Source organism: Peromyscus eremicus, chromosome 7 (assembly GCF_949786415.1).
Source record: "Peromyscus eremicus chromosome 7, PerEre_H2_v1, whole genome shotgun sequence".
In the NCBI taxonomy this organism is placed as follows: Eukaryota; Metazoa; Chordata; class Mammalia; order Rodentia; family Cricetidae; genus Peromyscus; species Peromyscus eremicus.
The window spans coordinates 95295198-95322352 of record NC_081422.1 but is presented as its reverse complement, the minus strand read 5'-3'; the positions used below and the strand labels follow the sequence as shown (position 1 = coordinate 95322352).

At 40.3% G+C, this 27155-nt stretch overlaps 1 protein-coding gene across 1 annotated transcript; it reads right to left on the bottom strand.

The window, feature by feature from the left end:
• Nucleotides 1-300: 300 nt before the first annotated feature.
• Msl2 (MSL complex subunit 2) lies at nt 301-27155 on the bottom strand. Its single transcript, XM_059268460.1, has 2 exons — nt 26660-27155; nt 301-3640 (listed from the first exon to the last, which is right to left on the bottom strand). Exons 1-2 carry the CDS (start codon nt 26799-26801, stop codon nt 2049-2051), a joined length of 1734 nt encoding a protein of 577 aa, XP_059124443.1. The 5' UTR covers nt 26802-27155; the 3' UTR covers nt 301-2048.

The window sequence follows — 27155 nt, the reverse complement described above, 5'->3', positions numbered from 1 at the left end:
TATCAAATTTGGGAAGCAATGAGGTACTCCATGAATTTTAAGATATTAGGAAAGTCTGGGAACTCTGCAAAATATAGCCTAATTATCCATGTGTACAATCTCATTTCTAGTCATTTTTGCAGTGATCATTAGTGAATAAAAAACAGATTTACATGATTATATAGCAGGGCATCATCTGGTCCAACACATACTGTTACAAACTTTAGGTAAATACATGTTTCATAAGACACTGCTACCACTTAAAGAATTTAAATAAAATTCCAAAATTTGGTAAGCAAATAAAGACAAGACAACTAAGAAGCATTTTCCACCATTTACTCTTGTTATCAAAAATAGTTCAACTCTTCTTGCAAAACAAAAACAAAATCGTACATACTGGACACATACATCACATTTTTCTTCCTATGGCTTTAGCCCACCCCCGCCCCACCAAAAGAGACCAAAATTTTTTTTGTTTTTTTTTTGTTTTGTTTTTTTTAAAAAGCCCAATGACAACAACAAAACAACTACCTGACCACATTCACAGAAAATGACACCGGATACACTACAAAACAGGGGGTGTCATCTGCTCTGTGTCCAAAGGATTCTTCTCCATGTCTTTATGAGGCGAGGAACCATCATTGAACATGCTGTGTGCCAAATCAAAACAACTTCAACACATCAGATCTCACGAGATGGTGAATGCAGTAAAAACTGGAACTTCCCTAGCAGTATTCTTCTTAAAATAAGCACTGCCAAAGCAGCAACTCTTTGAAATCACAAGGTTATCTCTAAACCTAGTCAGTCCTTGTTTACCTGGGCTGTGCTCTTTCAAGCAACTGACTATAGACTTCCCTTCAACAGAATGTCTGTCTTCCCAATAAAGTTAATTGGAAGAAGTACATTAAAACTCAAACACAGTTTGTGCTTTACATGCAAAAGAGCATTCTAAAGAAAATCCTCCGAGCTTTACACCTACCTAAATGCACAGGCTTCATCAAAGGCATGTTTTAAGGCCTTAATAAAGAAGCCTTCATTATGAACAGCACCCTTAAAAAAAACAAAAAAGGAGCATATTCAAGGTAAAGCCTGTGGCAAATAAACAGGAAATAAAAATCAAAGAAGTCGTCAATGGCAATAAGTATAATGCATAAATCTGGGCACATTTGGGGCACTATTTCAAAATTAAATAAAACCCAATTTTTAAATTTTTATATTTTTAAAAATTATGTTATGAACTAAATAAACTCAATTATGTTCAGAATAAAACAGCTCTTCACTTTATTTACCAACTAGAACATTGCTCAAAGTGAAAGGACTTAGGATTTTCTCATAGAAGTGAGTCAGATAACTAGAAAGGGGCTGAACTCATAAATATTTAAAGCATAAACAGCTTAACATTTGTGGTCTGACAGAATTTATTTGTTCACTTTTTAAAAGACAGATTTCTTAAAACATTCTAATGAGGGGGGAATTTTCTTTCATAATACTGCTGATTTAAAAACTGCTACATACATGCCAGTAGCCAATTTTCATGATCAGAAATGGTATTATGTCAGCACAAAGGTTGAGCTGGACACATCAGCTTTGCAACAGGAGAAATATCACTGCGGCATCTGAAGGCAGCAAAGGCTCCTGATAAACTAATGGCTACTTTTCCACAAAAAAAAAAAAAAAAAAAAAAAAAATTAGCACAATCTTTATGGACTGACTAGATACCACTTCCTTACATTTAATCATCAACTTTGATTATGCACAAAGCATGACCATAAACAATGAGGTTATTGTTATTTTCCTTGCCAAAGTTCATTTTGTATAAATCAGTTGCATCAGCATTTGTTCTCAAACTATGAGGTTCTGTAAGAACTAAGAACATATAGTTGTAGGGTTACTCCTCCATTATCTGCAAACTATTTCCCCGACACTAACACATATAACTTAGCAATGAAACACTTGATACAAGTGATCTATATGCAGGAGCTCCGGCAAGTTAAACCAACAGAACCATAGCTGCCGTAGAACTGTAGCTATTTCCTACCAGGGGTAGGTAGGTTTCAAGACCCACTGATTTAACAGTCGAATCTCATATCTATAGCTTCATCCAAACTTTTATCATCATGTGTACTGGCAGCTAAAAATGTCGTTACTGGGGACCCTGTGACATTAATTACACTGGTGCTGGTACTTGCATTACGCACAGCAATGCTAGTCACATTAATGCCCAAAGTGAGCCTGGTCTGCTCCAAGGCCTTTTCTGGCACCGCAAATGCCTCCAGCTTCTTCTCCCCATTGGCCATATAGGAGTTTTGGCAGCCACGACATATACAATCTAAGCAGGCTTTCCGGTTAGAGTAGCAAGGGCAGCGTTGGCCGCGGCATGTAAGAACACTTGGATTTTGAGTAGCACGCCCACATTTACATCCTTTCTTTTCCTGGGGCTTTTTGTACACAGTCTTGGTAGGACTTCCTGGCATAAAATGATGACTAGGAATCTTTTCCTTTACTGCTTTGTCTTTTTTAAGAATACCTGGCTTGGATTTAGAGTGGGATTTCTTGGATCCGTGTTCATGACTCTTTTTCATGCTTTTAGTAGATAAAAGTACAGATTTGCTGATCTTGGGTGTTGTGCCTCCATTGGGAACAGTTGCTATAGGTTGAAGAGAGATTTTGCTTTCCCGCTTCACTGTCACGGGAGCAGATGCCCCCAGGGTTGGGCCTCGAATAATGGTAGAAATTGGAAGTGGCTGAACTTTCTCACTGTCGCTTTCAGATCTGGATCTTTTTCGATTCAACTTTGCTACCTTCGGAGTTGCTGCTGTACATGATAACCCATGAAGTGCAGGGCTGGTAGACATAAAAACATTATGGCTAAGAGACTGGGAAGAAAGCTGCAAAAAAGGTCCATTGGATACAGTGGCTTCCAAGTTTGGCTGCAAATTAGGACAGCAAACCTCTGTATTTGAAACAGTTTCTAAACTTCGGAGTACTTCCTCAACACTCAGCAAGAGAGAGTCACCAGGTTTTATATCTTCACTGAAACTACAGATATCAATACCTGTGGAGCATAAGTCAGTGGCTACCGTGTCACAGACAGGTGGCAGGCTGTCAGACAGATCCTCAGTTTTTATATCAACAGTATTACACACGTCAATCGTATTTGGATGTTCAGGTGAAGGGATGTTTATACCAAATCTGTCTATTGAAAGCCCATTGTAAGTAGGCAAACCATTGATAACAGAACTGCCAATAGCAATGCTGAGGGTGCTTTCAGACATTGGAGATAAACTAGCTTGAGGATCAGCTGTGGGTTCTGAGGTTGAAGGTAAAGGGGAATGTGTCAAACACAGAGTGAAGGATGAATCTGAAGGTTTCTCTGTCTCCTCACAAAACAATGATCCGTCATTAAGCAAAGCTAAAATATCAGAAGAACAGTCAACTGCTTCTATTATATCACGTGCCAATGTTGTCTGGGTTATATATTCACATAGTTTCTTGTAGCAGTTCACTAGTATGCTTAACTGCTTGTTTTCCTCAAACTGCTCATAGTCTTTGCACCAGCTACATGAAGGTTTCATCATCATTTTCTTGCCTTTACAAGTCTTGCAGACATAGTGTTGGCAGGTGGAGTTGGTGGGTGCAATAGGATCTTGTAGCAAATGTCCTAAGGAGGAGGAGGAGGAAAACACAGATTTTAGTAAAACTCATTTATAGTTTCAGATAATGGAGTTCAGCTATTATCCTCTTAAAACTGAAATTGGTTAAACTCACTAGACTGGGGGGTGGGGGGTTATACACAGAGATAACTGGAGAAATACCCAACAGCTCTCTTCATTTCTGTAGTTCTCCATTCTGTTATCTCAAACCAGTCTTCCTTGATTCTGGTCGTGTCCACAAAATGTTATCACCAACCTTCTTACGGTCTTCTCTCCAAAGGCTATCAAGAGGTAAAGCTCAGTGGCCAAAACCCTTAAGGCCTCCAACTAACACAACATAATAGACAACTTATTGAACAATCAGTACAAATGTAATTTCAACCAGTTATTATATGAACCATAAACTTTTAAGAAGATCAAAACGTAACTACAATGGGCAAGAATCTCATTTGTTGAAAGAAAAAGGGAGTTTTGTTCAACTCAAAATCTTTCACAAGTCAACAAAATGAGGGAAAATGTAAGCCAGACACAATGGTGTACACCTTAAATCCCAGCACTCAGGAGACAGAGGCAGGTGGATCTCTATGAGTCCTAGACCAGCCTGTTCTACACAGTGAGTTCCAGAACAGCCAGGACTACTTAAGATAGCCTCTAGCTCAAAAGAACATGGGGTGGGGGTGGGGGCACTTGTGTGCCACCATGCCTGGCTCAATAAAAACTCTTTTCCAAGTTAAAAACTTACCTCTACACACTGTTTGTGGGCTGTTATATTTAAACTGATTACAATAAATAAACCTGGAAGTAATACTGGATTCTAACTCTAATGACAGAATTCAAAATAACTGAATATAGTAAGCCACAGGCATCCTAAGTGCAGCAACATATTATGAAAGTGAAATGGGGCTGGGTAGTTGCCTCAGCTGGTAAGGACACTGGCTAACGACATGTGTGATGCAAGCATGTGGAGCTGCACTCAAATCACCAGAAACCACACACACACACTGGTTGTAGTGGCACATACCAGTCAACCTAATAAGCAAGGGTAGGATAGTGGGAGGGTTGTTGGAACTCACCAGTCCCCCCCAGCTCCAGGTTCAATGAAACCTCATTTCAATGCTCTAAGGCACGGTAATAGAGCAGGATATCTGATGTCCTCTCCTCTAGCCTCTGCCTACACACAACCTGCACATGTGTGTGCACACACACACACACATAGTGAAATTAGTCTCCCAACCTGAGACTGCTATCCAATTACAAATGACCTAGAACTAAAACAAGGAAACAATGGTAGATTCAGTCCTCTTGCCGTTCCTCACACCCCCACAGAAGCAATTGTTTCTTAGCTCCCAATTCAAATGGTTCATAGTTGACCCAAAACAGTCTTCTCATCTTCTAAATCATACAAAAAAAAAATGTTATCTGCAATCAAAATTAAAAATCAAGAGAAGAGCCGGGCGGTGGTGGCGCACGTCTTTAATCCCAGCACTCGGGAGGCAGAGCCAGGCGGATCTCTGTGAGTTCGAGGCCAGCCTGGGCTACCAAGTGAGTTCCCGGAAAGGTGCAAAGTTACACAGAGAAACCCTGCCTCAAAAAACCAAAAAAAAAAAAAAAAAAAAAAAAAAAAATCAAGAGAAGAAATGTCCAAATAGTTTTGTTTTTTCAAGACAAATATTTTTAAATTAAACATATACTTAAAGCAATCTGTAAGTCAAAAACATCATAAACAAAACTAAAAAGCACTAACTTAGCAAAAATAGAAACATATCAACATTTAGGAGAGACAGTTGTCCAGACTGATTAGAGGAAAGCTGTTAACTTTAAAGGGTCTAGCCTGAGCCAGGAAGGATGACACACACTTGTAGTCTTAGCTACTTAGGAAGCTGAAGCAGAAGGATGAATTAGGCCTGGGAGTTGAAAACCAGTCTGGGCAAGAGAGTCTCTCAATCTGTCTGCATCAGTAATCGGAGTCAGCCTTGAGCCCTCTCTCCTTTCACTGTACTAGGACAACACAAGTTCAAGCAGGACCAAACAAATGAAGGCCAGAAAAGGGTCTGGCTCAATCTAAAGACACACACAAAAATCTTTTTTTTTTTCTCTTAAGTGCATATACAACCCTGAGCAACAGGGACACATTCTGAGAAATTTATCAATAGACTGTATCATTACATAAACACAATGTAAACTACAGTAATAAAGAAGCCAATCTCTCAATATGTCCTCTTGACACAATTCAAAACATGGTAAAAAACACAATATATATAAAACATGGCTGCTAGTGTCAACACACTACACACTACACTGTATTACAGCAAACTTTTTTTTAGAACAAGTACTTTAAGGCAGACATGGAAGGGCATGTGTGAATGTTCAACTGTGTGTGCGTGCACGCACACGCGCGCACACGCACGCACACACACACACACACACACACACACACTCTCTCTCTCTTGTAATCTCAGCATTCAGAGGGCAGAAGTTGGAGTTTAAGGACAACCAAGCTACATTATATAAAGGGACATGGTCTTAAAAAAAAAAAAAAAGTTGCCAAGAGCTAGGTAGGGTTCTTGCTCGTGCAGTTCACAAATCCAAAACCCAACACTAGAGAAAATACATACAGTATGTATTAGTAAGACACCTATGTAAGTAACACAGTCATTTGTTCAGAAAGCACCAATACACCCAAATGAAGCACAGTCTTTTCGATTATCCATTCTAACAGTGGGATAGTTTAACAAAAAAAAAAAAAATACTTTGATTGGAATACTAGGAAAGAAAAACTAAGGTGAGGAAGCTGAGACGCACACACACAACTGACAAGTACTTCAAACACTTAACAAATGTCAATGACTTAAAAAAAAAATCCTGACAACACTGGATCTGGTAGTAATAACAATCATAAAATAAAACCTAGAATGGCAAAAACAGTACTAAACTAAAATGCAATGCAAACAACTCAGACATGACTACAACAAAGAGACTAAAGAATCAAATCTCATGCCTTTAAATCCCAAAACTCAGGAGGCAGTGGCAGGTTTTTAAATAGACAGTATCTAAAAGAGTGTCTCCTCAACTCCATTCCCTTATTCCTTTGGAATCTTTACTAGGTCACAGACCCCCATAAAAATAGGATACACATGCACAGACACAAACTGGCGCACACAATCTTCTGGCAATCATGAATCTTTTCCTTTTTAAAATGCATACATCAATATCACCCAAACTGCTTTCCACAATCTTCAAGAATCTGCCTAGACAGCTATTGACTTTAGTCTTTATCTCCAACTCAAATCTCAACTTCAGACTCAATGAATCTCTCTTCAGGGATAATTCAAGATTAACATATACAACTACATTTGTCTTTCCTAACCCTACCTGTGTAGCCGTTCCAGCTCTGACCTGAAAATACCATCCCCTTTGAGGCTTCGGTAACTGTCACACCTACAAGGCGGAGCCGAGAGAGGACCCCTGAAGACCCAAGATCCGGATAGGGGAGCTCTCTTGGTTCCTGGACCCTGGACGCTAGAGGTAGACCAAGCAAAGTTCTCCAGAGAACATCACCAGACTGCGCTACACCTTTCCCTGAGCCTGTAACCTATCCCTTCACTTGTTAGTTACCCCACAAAATAAACCTCCCTTTTAACTAGGTGGAGTTGCCTTAATATTTTAACCAATGCCTGCCTTATATTAATCTTCCGCCTCCACCCCTTATTCTCTTGGATGAATACTGACACCATCTTTCACTTTTGAAACCATCCAGATCGTCCATCTCTATTCCACTTCTTATCAGTGCCCCTGCCCGTAGCTCCTAAAATCTGCTCATCCATCCTCTAAATTTTACCCATTTGACTACTAATGCCTCAGTTGCTTCTCACTTTGAAAACTAAATGTTTTTCCACTTATCTCCCTTCCCTCCACTTCATCCAATCCAATCAATTCATCTGCTATTCTGCCAATAAGTTTATTGTTCTAAAACATAAACCTAACTACAGGCTTATCCTTTGAAAATCCTTCCAACTGCCTTTAAAATCCCAAACCCATTCTCCCCCATCCCCAAAATACTGCATCACTAAAGCTCTATAATCCAACTCTCACCCACGCTAACTGTCAGAAAACATGTCATGATTACCCCGTGTGTGTGTGTGTGTGTGTGTGTGTGTGTGTGTGTGTGTGTTTTCTTCCTACAATGTTTTTCCTTCAACTCAAATATGACCTCCACAGGAAGCCTTCCACATTCCTCTACCCTCAATTTGTTCCCCTAGTACAACTAACAGCTATTGCATTATACTCCCACTGCTCACTAGGCCTTGGTCAAAGGCCAGAAATTTTTTTTACACTTTCTATCATTGTTGGCAATAGGCTGGTATCTAATATACAAGCAATGACAGAATCATAAAACATAAGGCTTGTGACTGAGTGACCATGGAAATCAATAGTTCCTGTGGCCTCATTTTAATCAAAATTGATTTTCATAGATTATACAACCAGGTACTAGCAATAAAAAGCTGAGTCTATAGACTCCCATCTATGTCCTCCCCTCTATTTTCCAACAGGCTGTCCTCAAACTCACAAGGTAACTAAGCATGAAACTTCAAATCTCTGATTTTCTTTTTCTTTCTTTCTTTTTCTTTTCTTTTTTTTTTTCTTTTGGTTTTTCGAGACAGGGTTTCTATGTGTAGCTTTGTGCCTTTCCTGGAACTCACTCTGTAGCCCAGGCTGGCCTCGAACTCACAGAAATCTGCCTACCTCTACCTCCCGAGTGCTGGGATTAAAGGCGTGCGCCACCACCGTCTGGCTCAAGTCTCTGATATTCTTGTGCCCACCTCTCAAGCACTGGGACTGCAGAAATTGCCAATATACCTGGTTTAAAAAGTGCTGAGGAGTCACCCCCAAAGCTACTTCATGTATGCTAAGAAAGCATTTTTACCAGCTGAACTGCACCCCCATCCCATTAACCTAGTGTTACTTCTGCTTATTCAAACCCATCTCTACTTCTACCACTGTCTGTGGCATTCATTGAGACAATCTTAGCTTATTTCCACATTTATCATCAAGAATGATGTGATTACTAAAAGTGAAACACAGAGAGAATGAATAATCAACTACTAGATGTAAGGCCTTTACCGGGGGAGAGAACCAGAGTATCAGCCCTAACTGGATAGTGACTGTAGAAGAATGGAAGAAGAAGATGGAGTCTCAACAATAAGTATATGAGAGGCAGTTTGGCCTCAGGTCACACAAACTGGGGCTGCAGAGTCCTGCTTGGACTCTCTATGATCCCAATTTCTGAAACTAATCTGAAATGTTTTATATAAGCATATGTGGTGGTGTGAATAAGAATAATAACTCCCATATATTTGAATGCTTAGCCATCAGGCAGTAGCACAACTTGAGAAGGATGGGAAGGTGTGACCTTATTGGAGGAAATCTGTCATCAAGGTGGGCTTTGAGGTTTCAAAATCCCAAGCCAGCTCAGTGTCAGTCTCTCTTTGCCTATGGATCAGGATGTAACTCTTGGCTATTTCTCCAACACCATGTTTACCAGCTGTAGCACAACTTGAGAAGGATGGGAAGGCGTGGCCTTGTTGGAGGAAATCTGTCATCAGGAGTGGGCTTTGAGGTTTCAAAATCCCAAGCCAGGCGCAGTGTCAATCTCTCTTTGCCTATGGATCAGGATGTAACTCTTGGCTATTTCTCCAACACCATGTTTACCAGCTACCATGCTCCCCGACATGATGGTAATGGACTAAACCCCTGGAAACTGTAAGCAAGCCCCCAATTAAATGCTTGCTTTAAAAGGTGCCTCAGTCACTGTGATGGTATTAAAGAAAACAGCCCCCCCTAGGGAGTGGCACTATTAGGAGGTGTGGCTTTGTTGGAGTAGGTATGGCCTTGTTGGAGGAAGTGTCACTGTGGGGGTCTCCTTTGCTCAAGCTTCTCTCAGTATGAAACAGTTGCTTCTACTGCCTACAGATCAGGAGATGTGGAACTCTCAGCTTTTCCAGCACCATGGCTGCCTGTATGCCTCCACTGCTACCCACCATGACAATAATGAACTAAAACCTCTGAACTGTAAGCAGGCCCCCAATTAAACATTTTCCAAGAGTTGCCGTGGTCATGACGTCTCTTCACAGTATAGAACAGTGACTAAGACAGCACAAATGCTGGGAAGCAGTGTTACTTTCTCTGTAAAAGAGCCCAACAAGGAAAAGCTCAACCTCCACACCGGAAACCTTTACTGAAACTGCTTGTGTATAACGTATGGCATGTGCTGTGGATGACTGATTGATAAATAAAACTCTGATTGGCCAGTAGCCAAGCAGGAAGGATAGGGTAGGTGAGACAAGGAAGAGAAGAATTCTGGGAGGTGGAAGGCTGAGGCAGAGAGACACTGCCAGCAGCCGCCATGACAAGCGAGATGTAAGGTACTGGTAAGCCACGAGCCACGTGGCAACTTATAGACTAATAGATATGGGTTAATTTAAGATATAAGAACAGTTAGGAAGAAGCCTGCCATGGCCATACAGTTTATAAGTAATATAAGTCTCTGTGTGTTTACTTGGTTGGGTCTGAGTGGCTGCAGGACAGGCGGGTGAAAGAGATTTGTTCTGACTGTGGGCCAGACAGGACCAGAAAAATTATAGCTATAGCACACCTTTAATCCCAGCACTCAGAAGGCAGAGGTAGGTGGATCTCTTGAGTTCAAACTAGATTGGTCTATAGAACAAGTTCCAGGACAGCCAGGTCTACACAGAGAAACCTTGTCTTGAAAAACCAATTAAGCAAAATGATTGAATGAATATAGATAATAAAGGAATTATGTCTCTCTGTGTGTGTGTGTGTGTGTGTGTGTGTGTGTGTGTGTGAGAGAGAGAGAGAGAGAGAGAGAGAGAGAGAGAGAGAGAGTGTGTGTGTGTGTGTGTGTGTGTATGTCCCTCCGTCCGTCTGTCTACAGAGGCCAGAAAGAGGGTTATCAGATCTCTGGAACCTGGAGTTACAGGCAGTTATGAGAAGCCCAATGTGGGTACTGAGAACCAAACTCAGGTTCTCTGGAAGAGCAGTATTTGCTCTTAACTGCCAAGCCATCTCCCTAGCACAGGACATCATCTTAATAAATATGCACTAAGAACCACTAAGAAAAAAATGACTACACAATAAAAAGATCCTGTGTATTATGGCAAATGTGAACAAATAAATTAACTGTTCTTCAATAATTAAAATGGTTATCTTTACAAGTTTATTTTCATTCTAACAAAACTGTGCTTAATACAGATTTTTTGGCAGGCATATGTTGAATTCTAAACCTCTTAAAATGTCATAAAATATGACTGTGGAGCAGCTGTATCAAGAATAAAGGAGATCAAGGAGATGACTCCGGGAAAAACTCTAGCCCCATGAAGCTCAAAGTGAGTCTGGTGGCCTGTATTACAGGCAGACAAGGGACTACCCATGGCATACTGGCTAACTAGACTAACTAGAACTGGCAAACTATGGATACAGCAATACCCTGCCCTCAGTAAATAATGTGAAGAGCCATCTGGCCCTCACAAAATCTGCATATATATGTACTCACATACACACATGCATTCATACTGCAAACATAGTTGCCAAAAAAATTGAAATTATGAAGATATAATTAGGCTGGGTATGATGCTGTACACCACCTTTGATCCCAGCACTAGGGAGGCAGAGGCAGATGGATGGATCTCTGCAAGTTTGGGGCCAGCCTGGTCTACATAAAGAGTTCCAGGACAGCCAGGAGTATGTAGAGACACCCTCTCCAAAATTAATTAAATAATTAATTAATTAAAAGAAAAAACTAAAGCCAGGTATGCTAGCACACACCTTTAACTCAGCACTACAGAGGCAGCAGCAGACACATCTGAGTTGAGGCCACCCTAGTCTACAGAGAGTTCTAGAACAACCAGGGCTACACAAAGAAACCCTATCTCAAAAAATAAACTCAGCTAAGAAAAAATTTAATATGAGACCAGAGAATCCAGCTAAAATAAAATTTTACTCTTGACATTACCAAGGCCAGGTCTGTTTTTAAATTTCTGATTAAGCAGCATTTGGAATCTGTTAAACTTATACCCATCCAGTTTATTTTAATGGTTTACCACAAGGCAAAGAAATGCCTCAAAACACTAAATAAAAACTAGTAATAAAACTAAGGTTTTTAGAAATTATTAGACCTCTAAATCAAATAATCAAGCAGTGATGCTCAGAATAGCATTAACCCCTTTAGATATTCCTAACCACAACCCTGTAACCTATTTTCTTTATAGCATCTAACACGATTATAATATTAAGAGAACAGAGTTTTAAAATAAGGAAAGAAGATGATACTAAAATCGGTGAGTATTTTAATCACCTGACCAAGTTGGGGGGAGTGTTGAACCTGTGATTCTCCTCCAATGGGTGGGCTCTACAAAACCAGACTCAGAGTTATTTGCTTGTTTTAGTTTTTTTGTTGTTGATGTTGTTATTTTGGTTTTGCTTTTCTCTTGAGAAGGGGTCTGGCTGATCTTCGATCTGAAGCTATACCCATGTTTCTGCCTCCTGTACACAACCACATTCAGCTCCAAGTTATTATTTTTAAGTTCACTATCATCATTTTAACTGGGTACTACTATATTGAGACCAGTGATAGCTACACACATGCCAATTTGACAAGGGGTTATGGACTAAGAAAAAGAACAGTTCAACGTTATAATTTTGCTAGCTACTAAAGCCAAATTGTTTATTGAACATCTGAATGTCAAACCTCAAAGTTTAACTAAAACTATGACAAAATACTTCCTGATATTCAAGGTGGTAAGTCAAGTTTATAAGGTAAATCTCAACAGGCAATTAAAAGTATATATTTTTAAAACACCACAGATTATTAAGTGGATGATTTATAACTACACAAGCCCTCAGATTCATCAATGGGTCATGCTTCATTTCACATTCTAGCAAAAATTAAAGGAGACTGCCAGATATCATTTATCTTAATAACAAATGAGACTTCTATAGTGTTTGTAGATACAGAGCATTTTTGTAATATTTCATCATTTTCATATTTTAGCAAAGCAATGATCCTTGTTCATTTAATTATTGACAATAAGACAATAAACACTAGTCCATTATGCACAATTAAACTGATCCACAGCTGAACAATCACTTATTAAATTTAGAACCATATTTCATAAGCTGTTGTTCCATTGAACCAGGAGGTCTGCTTTACTACCCTCTCATTTGTCTAAGACCGTGTCTCACTATGAAGCCCTGGCTGGCCTGGACTCTGAGATTAAAGATGTGTTACACCCTGAACTTACTGCCCTCCCTTAAATACAATAGCATCTGTAAAATAAAATCATTATACTTGTGGAGAAATTTGGCTAACACAGCACTGCTTCAATTTACTGGTACATATACCATTTTTAAGGTGCAACTATTAACCTCACCCAAACAGTATTCCAACACAGCACTGCTGTCATCCATCAAGCATCTGCCATACTCCAGCAAGCATCTGCCATACTCCAGATCTGACTTAGGATCTAGGGATGTGGCCCCAGTACGTGCATTTTTACAAAAGGTCCCTCAAATTCTAATAAGCAACAAATTCAGAAACCATTCATGGCATAACCTTTTGTTTTTGTTCTTTACATAGAAGCCATCTTTCACAGTAACAAGAATTCTTGGAGATCTTTCTGATCAAGTCACCATAGAAATAGAAAATGGTAAGATTAAATGCTTTTTAAGGAAAAAAAAAACTAGTCAGTATATGCAAGACTGAATATAAAATTCAGTGACCAAACATCCAAATTGTGACTTTCCTCTAACAAAAATATCGTTTTACCTAAATTATGCTTTATAAAAGTACATGGTGGTAAAGGGGCTGGCAGAGAAGGTTCAACATTTTAGAAGCACTTGTTCCTGCAGAGGACCTGGATTTAGTTCCCAGCACTCAAAATAACAGCTTACAACAGTCTAGAGCACCAGGTACACAAGCAGTGCACACACATACATGCAGGCAAATATGTATCCTCAATTCACATACAATTTTAAAATACACATTGTTTTTAACATTTGAGACTGGGGAGATGACTCAGTGAGTAAGAGAGCTTGCCACACAAGCATAAAGATCTGAGTTCAGATCCCCAGCAGACACATTTTAAAAAAATAAAAATGGGAGGTTACAAGGGTAGAGAGTGGACATGGAAGGACTAGGAAATGAGTGGGACTGGGGTGCAAGTTGTGAAATTCAAAAAACATCAATAAATAATTTACGGGAAGGAAAAAAGTATGCCACAATAAATCTCTAACTCCAGCACTAAGGGACAGAAGGATCATTGGAGCTGGCCAGCTAGCCTAACCAAAAGTTAGCAAACTCCCAGATCCAAAGAGAAACCTGTCTCAAGAGATTTGGGCTAAGAACAATAAAAGAGAATAATATACAAAGGTCTCCAACTTGGGCTACATAGTGAATGATACTATCTCTATAGGTTTTTTAAAAAGGACAAAAAATAAAGAGCCAAGAATAGTTGCACACACTTACAATCCCATAACACAGGAGGGATCAGGTATTTAGGGCCAGCTTCAGTTAAATGAGTTTGAAACTACTTTTTTATGGGAGTGGGGGAAAATGCTTCAAGACAGGGTTTCTCTATGTAGCCCTAGTTGTCCTAGAACTCTCTCTATAGCCCAGCTGGCCTCAAACTCACAAAGAGCTTAGATCCACCTGCCTCTGCCTCCCAAGTGCTGGGATTTAAGGCGTGAGCCACCAATGCCAAGTGACAAATCTTGTTTATAAATTCATAAATTCTTTTATAAACAGACTAAAATACATTATATAAAAAAATCATTTTATATTTGGAATTGTTTATACTAAAATATTTACCATTTTGTTTTATTGCTATAGGCTTCAGAACTGTACACACTTCAAATATCACACTGCAATCTCAGCCTTTATTCTTTTAAAAGTATATATACCAAGCAGCACTTTTTCCCCTCTAAAAAAAAGCTTTATTAGAAATTCATTATGATTCTTATCAAAATTCTAATGACATTCTTCACGAAACTTTTTTTGGGGAGTTTTCAAGACAAAACTATTTTTAAAAGACCCCCAACTAGCCAGAGGAACATTGGGGGGTGCCAGTATTATTATACTACAGAGCAACAGTAACAAAACAGCATAGTACTGTCCCAACAGATACACAAGCCAATGCAATAGAACAGAAAACTAGAAATAAACTCATGCAGCTAGACACCTGGTTTCTTTTTTTTTACAAAAGTGCCAAAATTGTACCCTAGGAAAAAAGCTCCTTCAACAAAGGAAGGGCCAGGGAAACTACGTAACCCCGTATGGAACTGAGCTGTAGTCCATCTGCACAAAAGTCAGTTCAAAATGGACAAGTATCTCAATGTAAGACCTGAAACATTCATGGTTCTAGGAACTACACACTGGGAGAGTAAACTTCAAGATACAGGCATGAGCAAGACCTTCTGGGGGGAAAAAAATGTCTTTAAAGGATCAGAAATTGTTGGAATTGACAAAAGTTTAAGAATATTTATAATAAAGTAAAAATTTTTAAAAAGGTCAAACTACCTAGAATATAGTAGTCAAACTCACCAGGTATACAGAAGCATAAAAACATGGCCCACAATAAGTAGAAAAAAAAACAATCTAGAACAAGCCTGGCGGCGGTGGCACACGTCTTTAATCCCAGCACTCGGGAGGCAGAGGCAGGGGGATCTCTGTGAGTTCAAGGCCAGCCTGGTCTACAGAGCGAGATCCAGGACAGGCACCAAAGCACACAGAGAAACCCTGTCTCAAAACTACCACCACCAGCAACCCCCCCCCCAAAAAAATCTAGAGCAACAAATCCAGAAATAAAAGACAACAGAGTAGATGAGAACATTAGAGAAAAAAAAAACTGTTCCAATGTTCAAAAATGCTTAATATACCTAATAATAGAGTTCTGAAAGACCTGAAGCAAAAACAGTTAACACTCCAAAGAGAAACAGAAACCCAGAGTAACAGATTTCAATATCATACTTGGTAACTGGCAAAACCAAAGGGTGATCAGTAAAGGCACAGAGGATCTGAACACTATTAACCACCTTTGGGAAGATGTCTTAACTGACCACAAAAATACAGTGTTCTCTGGCTGACAGATAAGATCAACAAGCCATTGTTTTTCTTATCCAAGTAACAAGGATTCACAAAATAATTCCGGTTCCAACATTAGAAATGTTATGATCTAGTGTAGAAAGCACAAGAAGAGCTTTTCTACATCCTTCATTCTTCTGGATTACAAACCCAACTACTTCCAAGGTCAGTGGGTGAGGTAAGGGGGGGGGGGGGGGGGCGTGTAGGTATGGTGTGCTGACAAAAGCTGAGTGTGATTAAGGACAAACAAGTGAGGACATACTCCTATTGTCAAGGAGAAGGGCCTTTAGACTTTAGCCAATGATGCTTTAACATGAGAAAATGCTACTGTTGCAGGGTCTAAAAGCTTTCCAGAAAGCTCCTACAATGCTGATTTTTATGTGAACTACACATTTTGAAATAATGACCAACAAAACATTACTTTTTTTTTTACCAATAAGAATGCCAAATTCATAACCAAATTTCTGTTGTCTCACTTAGTTGCCCAGGCTAGTCCTGAACGCTTATGTTCAAATGACCTTTCTGTCTTAGCCTCCCAAGCAGCAATTGAGTCTGAAAGCACACATCACCACACCTCAACAGATTTCTGATTTGTTTGTCTGTTTTCATAGTGTCTCACAACACAGTCAAATTTGAAATCTCCTGCCTCAGCCTCTGTAGAGCTTTAATTAAGCACATACAAACCCAGAACAGGCTTCAAATTTCAGTTCTAATAAACTTCATTTTATAATAAAACAGAAAACTGTAAATGCTTTCTACAGGCCACTAGAGCAAATCATCTCATGCAGTTATACATGACAGTACTTGAACACAAAAATCTTCACTTAAAGCTGCTACAGTAGTAACTCAAAGATACTTCCTGTCTCAGAAAAAAAAACAAAAATCTGCCTGCCAATAGTCAAAGGGCAAATCTTAACCAAAGGCTTTCTCTCCAAGAAAATCTGATAATATTTCCCTAAAGACCCATATAGGCATTGAAACTCAATGATGCCATGAAGATAACTCCCGAGACAGTCCACACCAACAATTAACTATGAAGAAGACTCAGAAATTCATTAGATGGAATCATCAATCTGGTCTCTTCTAATCTTAAGAGTTCTGTATTATATATGGCCAGAATCTCAAGTGGTGTTCAGCAAGTTTTCTTGGGGGGCAGGGGAGGATAAAGAAAAGGCTTAGCAGTTAAGAGTGCTTGCTATTCTTGCAGATGACGATTTTGTTCCCAGTACCCTCTTCAAGAGGCACACAACCACCTCCAAGGGATCTGACTTCCCTTTCTGGCCTCCTCGGGTACCTACCTATGGATGACAGCATATGTATGTACATACACAGAGAGAGACAGAGAGGGGGAGGATAAAAATAAATCTTAAAAAATAATAATAATAATTAGATGCAGGCACTCAGGAGGCAAAGGCAGTTGAATCTCTTGAGTTTGAGGCTAGCCTGGTCTACTCAGTGAGTTCCAGGACAGCCAGGGCTATGCAGAGAAACCTTGTCTCGGGAAAATAGAGGAAGAAAAAAAAAGCACCTTTTTAGACTATACACTGAACCTCCAACTCTTCTTTTTCCTGAGATAGGGTCTCACTATGCAGACCTGGCTACCTCGACCTCCTGAGTGCTGAGATTAAAGGTGTGTGCCATCATGCAAGGTTTACACTTCAGCCTTAATTCCTAACCTTGGCTCCAGCCACCCCCAAGCCATCAGACCTCTCTCAGCCTTCAGTAACATACTGCTCAAATCTCTAAACAACTTGTTTTTGTCCTTCAAGGCAAGAGTTCCACATAGCCCAGGTTGGCTTCAAGCTCCTTAGTTAGCTGAGGGTGGCCTTGAATGTCCTTCTGATTTCTCTGGGTCCTGGAGTTACAGGCATGTACAACTGTGCTCTGTTTTATGGAGGACCAGGGATCAAATCAAAGTCTTCTCACATGCTAAGCAAGCACCCTCCAACTGAGCTACCTATATCTCCACCTCAATAACTGGTTTTATGAGATAGTCCACTATGTGGCCTAGGCTGGTCTCAAGCTCCTGGCCTCAAGTGATGACTCTCCTGTCTTGCAGCCTCCCCAGTAGCTGAGACTACAAGTGTGCACAACTGCACCTGGATCTCGGAATACTGTTAGTTGGGATGTCCTCACAGATTTAAAACCTAGTCTACCTAATGTTTTCCCAAATTCAAAGACCTTCATTACTTCATTTCCAATACCAACTGAATTACCTTTGACCTCTTCTATTTTTCCCATGATAAATATTAAACTACTAGACTTTGTCAATTCTTCAACAGAACTCAGTACAACTTTTTTATCAAGTAAATGCTATAGGAAAGTGCTATGATAGACATTTATAATATTTTTCTCATTTACTCCACTCACAGGATAAGCACAACCAAGCCAAATTGTAATCGCTCATTCTGAAGAGTTAAAATGTTATGCATATAATGTAATTTCCTTCACATTACTGGATGTTCTTTTTTTCCCCTTCTTCTGCTATTCCCTCTGTGGGGCTCTAAAATGGGTACATCTGTCATCCTTTCCTGACTGAATCTCTCCCTAAACATAAAACTCCAAGCCCAAATTAACCTTTTCTGAAACAGAATTTCAGTAACTAGTTCCAAATATTTTTCTCAAATGCAAATGACCTGAAAATCTTTCTCTCCTTCAAGATGGATGAAAAATAAGGTCCTGCAAACACATTATTCCATTTCCACAGATCTAATGTGCTTATTCAGACTCTGAATTTTAACAAATTAGTAGGTGACTGAGATGCAGATGGTCTATACAGCACACGGTGAGTGGGGAAGCGAGTAGGTCTAGTAGCAATGCAGGTTCCTCAACCTAACATCAAGGCTTCTCAAAAGGTCCCTATGTAACAGGGCGATACATTCAGGAAATCCTTTCCCAAAGGCAATTTCATCTTGTACAATATACACAAGTAGTATAATTACATTAGACTAACTTTTAAAATACTAGACAGGGGCTAAAGAGATGGCTCAGAGGTTAAGAACACTGACTGTTCTTCCAGAGGTCCTGAGTTCAATTCCCAGCAACCACATGGTGGCTCACAACCATCTGTAATGAGATCTGGTGCCCCCTTCTGGTGTGCAGGCAGAACACTGCATAATAAACAAACAAGTAAATGAATGAATGATTAAAAAAAAAAAACACCACTGAAGAACCACCTTGTTTTCCACTCTAAGTTGAAGTCTTTCACCTTTCCACTTGAAGGAAATGTCTTTCACCTTTCCACTTGAAGGAAATACTTTCCAGTGCTTTTCTTGGGAAGACCCAACTTGTTTAATAATCAAGACCATTAAGTACTACAGGGTTGGTAGCTATGCAAAGTGAATACTCTGGACAAAAGGTCTATCCAGAGTAGGAAAAGAGTAGGACAGCAGCCGGGTCGTGGTGGAGCACACCTTTAATCCCAGCACTGGAAAGGCAGAGGCAAACGGATCTCTGTGAATTCAAGACCAACCTGGTTTACAGGACAGGACCGCCAGAGTACACAGGGAAACCCTGTCTCGACAAACAAACAAACAGAGATAGCACAAAGACCAATTTAATGCTTAGTTGTTTTTTTTTTCTTCAGAAATTTCCTTTGCTATTTTTAGGCTGTAGTTGACTACAGGTAACTGAAATTGTGGAAAGCACAACTACAAATAGGGAAGAACTAATACTTGAGGTATTTATAGACCCTTGTTCATAATAACACTGTTTGAAATAGCCAAGAGGCAGAAGCAACCCAATGCCCATCTATGGAAGAATGGATAAACACATACATACAACAGAATTATTCCTCAGCCTTAAAAGGGAAATGTCATGTGACATGACTTAGAGGAACCTAAGGACATGATGTCAAGTCAAAAAAGACAATATGATCCATTTATATGTAGCATAGTCAAATTCACCCACACAGGGCTAGCAAGATGGCTTGGAGAGCAAGTAAAGGCACTTATTGCCAAGCCCGAGGACCCAAGTTTGATCCCTAGGCCCCACATGGTGGAAGGAGAGAACCAACTCTCCCACACGTGTATGCACATAAATGCATATACAAACTAGGTGTTCAATTTTCTATTTTATAAAAGTAAAGAAGAACTGGGGAGATGAATCACTCAGTGGAGTGCCTGCTGTGCAAACATGAGGAGCTGAGTTTATTCTCCAGAACTCACATAAAAAGCTGGCCCACCTACATCTCAGGGCTGGAGAGGTAGACAGAGTTCCCTTGGTCTTACTGCCCAGCCAACTAGCCTAGCTGAGGAGGAATGGGGGAGGGAGGGGGGGGAGGAGGATATGATATTTATTCCCTTTTTGTGGTGCTAAAGAATCAAACCCAGGGATTTGCACATGCTAAGTAAGCATTCTAACACAGAGCAACATCCCAGGTCCATGGGTTTTTGTTGTTTGTTAGGTCTATGTAGCCTAGGCTATTCTCCAACTCTGAATCCTCCTGTTTCCACTTCCCAAATACTGGGATTACAGTCATGTGCCACCAGACTCAATGAGAATAACACACTAATTATCAAATGAACTCATGTTTAAGAAAAAGGATAAATACAAAACGTTAATATACTACAACTAAATTATTCAGATGGCCTTTAATTTAGCTTCTTTCTAAAAGAAATAAATTATAAAATAAGTCACTCGTGGTTATATGTTCAAAATACCCATCAGGAGACCCCTGATATTTATAAATTAGTTTGCTCTGACACAAAGCAAAGAAAGTATTTCTGCCCAAAGAGAACTCTAGACCTGAAAGAGATCACCATCATCATTCCTCTACTAAATCCAATGTGAGTCCACCATGGCTTTTTACAAACAATGGGAAAAGAAGCAAAATCAAAGTAATCCTTCATAAAGCTAAACCTGTTCACTTTCACAGGTGTTAATTCATTCTCAGAGCACATCCTCCCTATGTTAAGATGCTGGAAAGGTCTCTTCATTCAACAAACACCTTTTGATAGTAGTCAGATACAGAGGACCAAGGGTGACTAAATCAAGGAAGACTCCCACCATCAGGGAGCCACCCACCCACCGCACACTCTAATAGCAGGCTAGGAAAAGCTGGCAAGTGTTCAGGGCTGTGAGCTGGCTCAACAGGCACTGACAACTGCACCCGGATTTGACAACTTCAATTCAACCCTCCAGACCCACATCAAGATGGAGAACCAACTCCACCAAGCTGTCCTCCCACCCCATGGACATGCATCATGCACTCACTCACACTAATAAACAGTTTTTTAAAGGCCTTAATACAAAAACAAAAACCACTGGTTACTATGTCAGACCATGTCAGTGGAAAATACTAGTCTCCACTCTAGGCCCTTACTGTTTAATAAGAATTGACACCTAAAAGGTTAAGCCCAAACCACTGTTTCTAGACTCATAAAAATACCAGAAGAGTATCTGTGTGCCAGAGCAGAAATTTGACCATAATATTTTATAGGGCTACAAATATCTCCCACAATAATCTGACCGTTTATCAAACTTTACAAAAACCTAAAATCCATACAGCATACTGGATCGATTCTCAGAACAAAAGAACCACAACTAGCTGATACAGCCAACCAAACCCTTAAAATAAGACCTTACAACACCCACTTAAAAACAGTACTCAGTACTGTCCTCGCCACTTCCTGTGATCTGGAAAGAACAGTAGTTCTCTTTAAATATACAAAGCAACTGGAAAAGAAACGGTGACATTGCTAACTAACACTTCAAAGAAAAATGATCATAAAATCTGTAATCCATGTAATCCAGTGAATATTCCACACTTAATAACTGACCTGTGTGTGTAGGCTCTTCCTTCATCATGAGATATTTAACACCCTGGGGCTGGAGAGATGGCTCAGTTAAGAGCAATGACTTCTCTTGCAGAGGAACCAGATTCAACTCCTAGCACCCCCATGGCTGCTCTGTGCCTCAGCAGACACTGAATGCACACAGTACAGATATACATGCTGCTGGCAAAAGACCCACACATATAAAAAGAAATAAAATCTCAAAAAAAATTATAAATGGGATATCAAGCACCTAGTATGTACCAACCCAAGACTTTCAGTAGATTTGTTCTTGTTCTTAAAAGGTTTTCAAGACAGGGCTAAAGAGATAGCTAAACAGACGACAACACTCACATAGCAGCTCATAACCATCTGTAACTTCAGTGGCAAGAGATCCAGCAACACATTCTGGGCTCCGAGGGCACATATTAGGTATACACACATGTATGCAGGCAAAATGCTAACACACATAAAGTAATTTTTTTTTTTAATGTTGAGTTTTTAAAGCCACTACAGCTAAGCAGGGTGGCACATGCCTTTAATCCCAGTACTCTGGAGGAAGAGGCAGGCCAACTGTTGAGAGGCCAGCCTGGTCTACAAAGAAATTCCAGGCCAGCTAGCTAGAGCTACATAGTGAGATCCTCTCTCTCTCAAAAAAGAAAGTAAGAGAAACACCCACCGTAGGAGTTGGAGAGATAGCTCTCCAGTTACAAACACCTGCTAATCGTGGAAGAAACTGGGGTTCAGTTCCCAGAACACACTATTATTACAGTTCTATAGGATCCAATGCACTCTACTGACCTCCTAGGGCACCTGCACACCCCTGGTGAACATACACACACTCAGGCACATACAGATATAATGAAAAAAAAAAAGTCTTAAAATAAGCCCACATGGACATAACTCAAATTTGAGGAAAAAAAAAAAACAGATAAAGGAAACTAAAGCAAATTTTAAAGCAACTTATGTACCACAGTTCAGTAGTGTAGTGGTTTGAATGAAAATGGGCCCCCACAGGTTTGTAGGAAGTGGCATTATTTGAAAGGATAAAGACATATATGTAGCCTTTGTTGGAGAAATTGTACCACTGGGGGTGGGCTTTGAGGTTTCAGAAGCTCAAGCCAGTCTCAGTGTTCTGTTGCCTGCCAGTCAAGATGTAGAACACTCAGTTACTTCTCCAGCACCATGTCTGTCTTCAAGACCACCATGCTTCCCATGATGACAATAACGTACTAAACCTCTGAACCTGTAAGCCAGTCCCAGTTAAATGTTTCCCTTTATAAGAGTTGCTGTAGTCATGATGTCTCTTCACAGCAATAGAAATTCAGCCAGGCAGGCCTCTAATCCCAGGTAGAGGCAGGCGGATCTCTGAGTTCGAGGCCAGCCTGGTCTACAGAGGAAGTTCCAGGACAGCCAGGGCTACACAGAGAATGGGGGGGGGGGGAGCCCACAAATATGCTACATTACTGGGCAGGAAAGAGTGAAAGGAGAAGCACAAAAATGTCTAATAAACAGTATTTTCTCTAAGGACTTTCTTATATACACCAGAAAACTAAGATGATTATAAAAACTGCATTGAAAGGAATGATAAAATACCATAACTACTAGAACAAAGGGTTACAGAGGTTCAGAAGACAAAGAGAACTTTTCACTGGCCTGAGCAAGGGAAAATTCACCAAAGAAAGGGAATGAATTTTGGGACTGTTACAGAAAATGAGCATTATCTTAAAGCAAAAGAAACTTTAGGAAAGCCAGGCCCTAGTGGTGCAGAACTGTGGTGCTAGGTATTAAGAAGGCGGAGAAGGCAAAGTCACTAGTTCAAGGCCAGCTAGTCAACAACACATCCTATGTTCAAGCCCCAGAAAGTGGGGAATAAATGGAAGAGAAGAGAAAATATATATAAAAACCATGTTTGTGAAGGTAAAAACATCTATTTGGCCAGAATAGAACAACTGTTGGGGGGAGCCTGACCACAAAACAGAGAAAGGGATAGTCAAACATCAGAGGACCTGTTGAGATTAAACATCCTATTAACAGCACCAAAACAAAATTAAACCCGACTTTTACATATTTACTACTTTCTTGAAATAAAACTGCACATGCATTCTATTAATGAGTTTATGTTTTTGAGGTAAGAAAAAAGAAGTACAGGATTGTAACCTGGTACAAAGATGAATAATGCTGGAGCTGAAGTCAAATCATCTTCTCTTTCTCTAGATAATCATGGGCTTGTGGCAGTTGGGAAAAAACCTAGACGTCCCTATTACTGAAATGTCATTAAAGGCAGCCCAATTATAAGTAGAACCCACAAATCTTTTCCGTAAGATGAAAAGGGAAGGCGGCATGAACCAAAGAGAATAATCACCAAGTTCCAGTCATAATCTCAATTGTGCTACCAAGACTATGTATCAAGCAAGACTACAGTTAGCAGTTACGCTTTTCTCAGATGAAACTTTGGGACTGGAGAGATGGCTCAGCAGTTAAGAGCACTGACTGCTCTTCCAGGTCTGACTCCCAGCACCCACATGGCAGCTCACAACTGTCAGTAACCCCATTCCCAGAGGATAGACACCCTCTTCTGGCCTCCTCAGGCACAGCACACATGTGGTACATATACATACACACAGATAAAACATCCATACACATAAAAATAATCTTTTTAATGTAGCTTTATATTTAATGTGTCTTTTAAGTCTATGTTTAAATTATTAAGTCCATGGTTAATTAGACCACCACTACCATGAAGCTACTTTAAATAATTTAAAAGCCCACCTGGCTTGGTGGCACACACCAGGAATCCTTGCTCTCAGAAGGCTGAGGCAGGAGGTTCTCCAGTTTTGAGGCCAGATCCTGTCTCAGAAAAATAAAATAAGAAATGTAGTTCATCAGTAGGATGCTTATCTAGCATGTTGAAAGCCCTGGGTTCTACACTTTGAAATGCAAAAAATAAGAATCTGAAGTTCCAAATTCCTAAGCACCATCCAAAAATCACCACTTCCCAGCAGAGTTTAAGATCCACCATCTAGGAGATGGCTCAGTAGTTAAAAGCACTGACTCTTTCCGAGGTCCTGAGTTCAATTCTCAGCAACTACACGGTGGCTCACAACCATCTGTAATGAGATAGGGCGCCCTCTTCTGGTGTGCAGGCATGCATGCAGACAGAACACCATATACATAATAAATAAAATCTTTTAAAAGTCGAGTTTATGCTTCTTAAAAAAAAAAAGATCCATCCATCTAGTAAAGAGGGGGGGCTACCATATTTTCACGTGTTAGCTGATAATGGCTTCACAGTATAGCTGTTTCTGCAGGATAGTATGACTATGTAGCTACCCTACTGACCTCTTTCCGCTACCTTACCGCTGCAACAAATCTATCTACTCTCCTCAAAAACAACGCAGGGACGAGTGTCCGCGGAGAAGTTAGGTCGGTGCAGCCCCTCAATCTTAGAGCTCTCTATAAAGTAAACTCAGAGGCAGAGAGTGCTTCCATAGGCCCCAAGTTTGAGAGTCAGCACCACCGAAAATTACAAGTGAGACTGCAGAAGAGAGTGCCATTAAACCAAGCAAATTCTCTGTACACTTTCCTTGATTCTATTTCAACGGAAAGCCAAATGAGAATCTAGCCCTAAGCCCTCATTTTACCCAGCAAGACACTGCCGCCTAAAGCAGTCAAGCGATCTGCCCTAAGTGACTAATAAAGTATTCCGTCTGCACTCCTCATAGCAGTGCTAAACCACTTGGTTGCTTAAATGTTTATGAGATTAAGTACCTGACAGCGAAAATGAAATCTTCACGCTTTCTGTACCCCTCAGTAACCTGCCCTGAGCTATACAAAAAATGTTGGATGATCTTGAATATCGGTTCTACACTTCAGCCATTACTATCGAAAAATTACTCTTCCCCACTTAAAATGCCTCCATTCTTAAATTCTGAACAAGTGGATTAACAAAACCTCAGAAAGTACATTAAGTGGAGTGCATCCTCAGTACCTTTCAGTACCTTGCTTGTTGCCCTTTTATTTGTATTAAACATTTCCTGCTGTGTGTGTCTGCTTTTTTTTTTTAATTGGTGGAAGATTTATACGATCTCAAGAGAGACCAAGGATAATCATTCTGGTTTTTTAAGTGTCAACTACTTAGTTATTATATATGCCCACTTAACATAAATGATCGGCTCTTTAAACACTTTCCAATTAGACAATATTGTTTTCTCTCATCTCTTAGAAATAACTCTTAAAGTAACCAACAGGGGTTAATACCCTTTGAACAAAAAAAATTAAAAATAATTCTCTGAAAGCAGGTATGGTTGTGCATGCCTGAAATACCAGCATTCAAAAGACAGAGACAAGAGAATCACAAGTTCGAAGTCGGCCTAAGCTACATAGTGAGACCTCGTCTTTCAATTTAAAACAAAAAAAAAAAAAAAAAGGCCAATCTGTCACCCCACTTATGTTAAAACTACAGAAAAAACTAATCAGCAAAAATCCCACCAACCAGAGTACCACCAGCTTCATTAGGTCACTAACCTTCGAGCCATTTGTTGTAGAAGGGGGGGGGGGGGGTGCGGGCGCCTGAGGTCTCTGGCTGGAGGTGCAATAAGATTATACCGTCCACCCTCAGCAGGATAATTTAAGGAGAGCAAAAATGTCCCATGTATATGTCTTAACAATGTATGACCACACTTAATCACAGCGGTATTTAATCAGTTTCTGCAGCAAAGGCTTAAAAAAAGAAAATGGCAGCATGCTGCTGGTATCTGAATCCAATTTAAAACATCACCACTACATGTGTGAAGATTTGTCAAAGAATTTTTTTAAACTATATTTAAAAAATAAAACACCACCAGAGAGATGGGTCAAGACGAATTAAACCGTTCTGAACGTTAAAGCCGCCGTACCAAGTGGCTGGAAAAGGTTCTCCGCCTTTCTGAAACGCCGGGCAAAAGTCCCTGGGCGAGTTTCAAAACTAATGACCGTATACTACTGCACAGTGCCACCGCTTAAACTGAACGACCGAGCCGGCCGATCGTTCACGTTACTACAGCCAAAGGGCCTTAGAAAACAAGCCGGGAAAGGGGAACAATAAAGAAGCGTCTCACCGCAAACACAGCAAGAGAGGGACTGTCGGAAGTAAGGCAAGAGCCTGTTAATCTCTGTGAACGCCTTGGGGTCTCCGGGGTCGTAGTTGAGCACTAGGCGGCTCGCGGAAATGTAGAGAGCAGTAGCATTCACGGGGTTCATTGCAGACACTTCGACACCAATGGCTCTCGGTTGAAAAGAAATTCCGGATCCAAGTTTGTAAGCAGCCAGGGAACAATGGCGAATTTACAACAATTCGGAAGAAATCTGAGCAGAACCACTGGCCAAAGCAGCAACCAAAATCCGTGCAAGTTTGTGAAGCTGAAGCAATCCTCCCACACATGGGGCCTTGCCGCCCCTCCTCCGTCCCTGAGACTTGCAGACCGAAGAGAGAGAAAAAAAAAAAAGAGAGAAACCAGCGTTCGAGTTCGTCCAAGACGGCCGCGGCTTGGGTGCTCCGGCCGGGATCGGCGCTCGGTCTAGCCCCGCGGCTCGGTGGGCGGCCTGCGTTCGAGC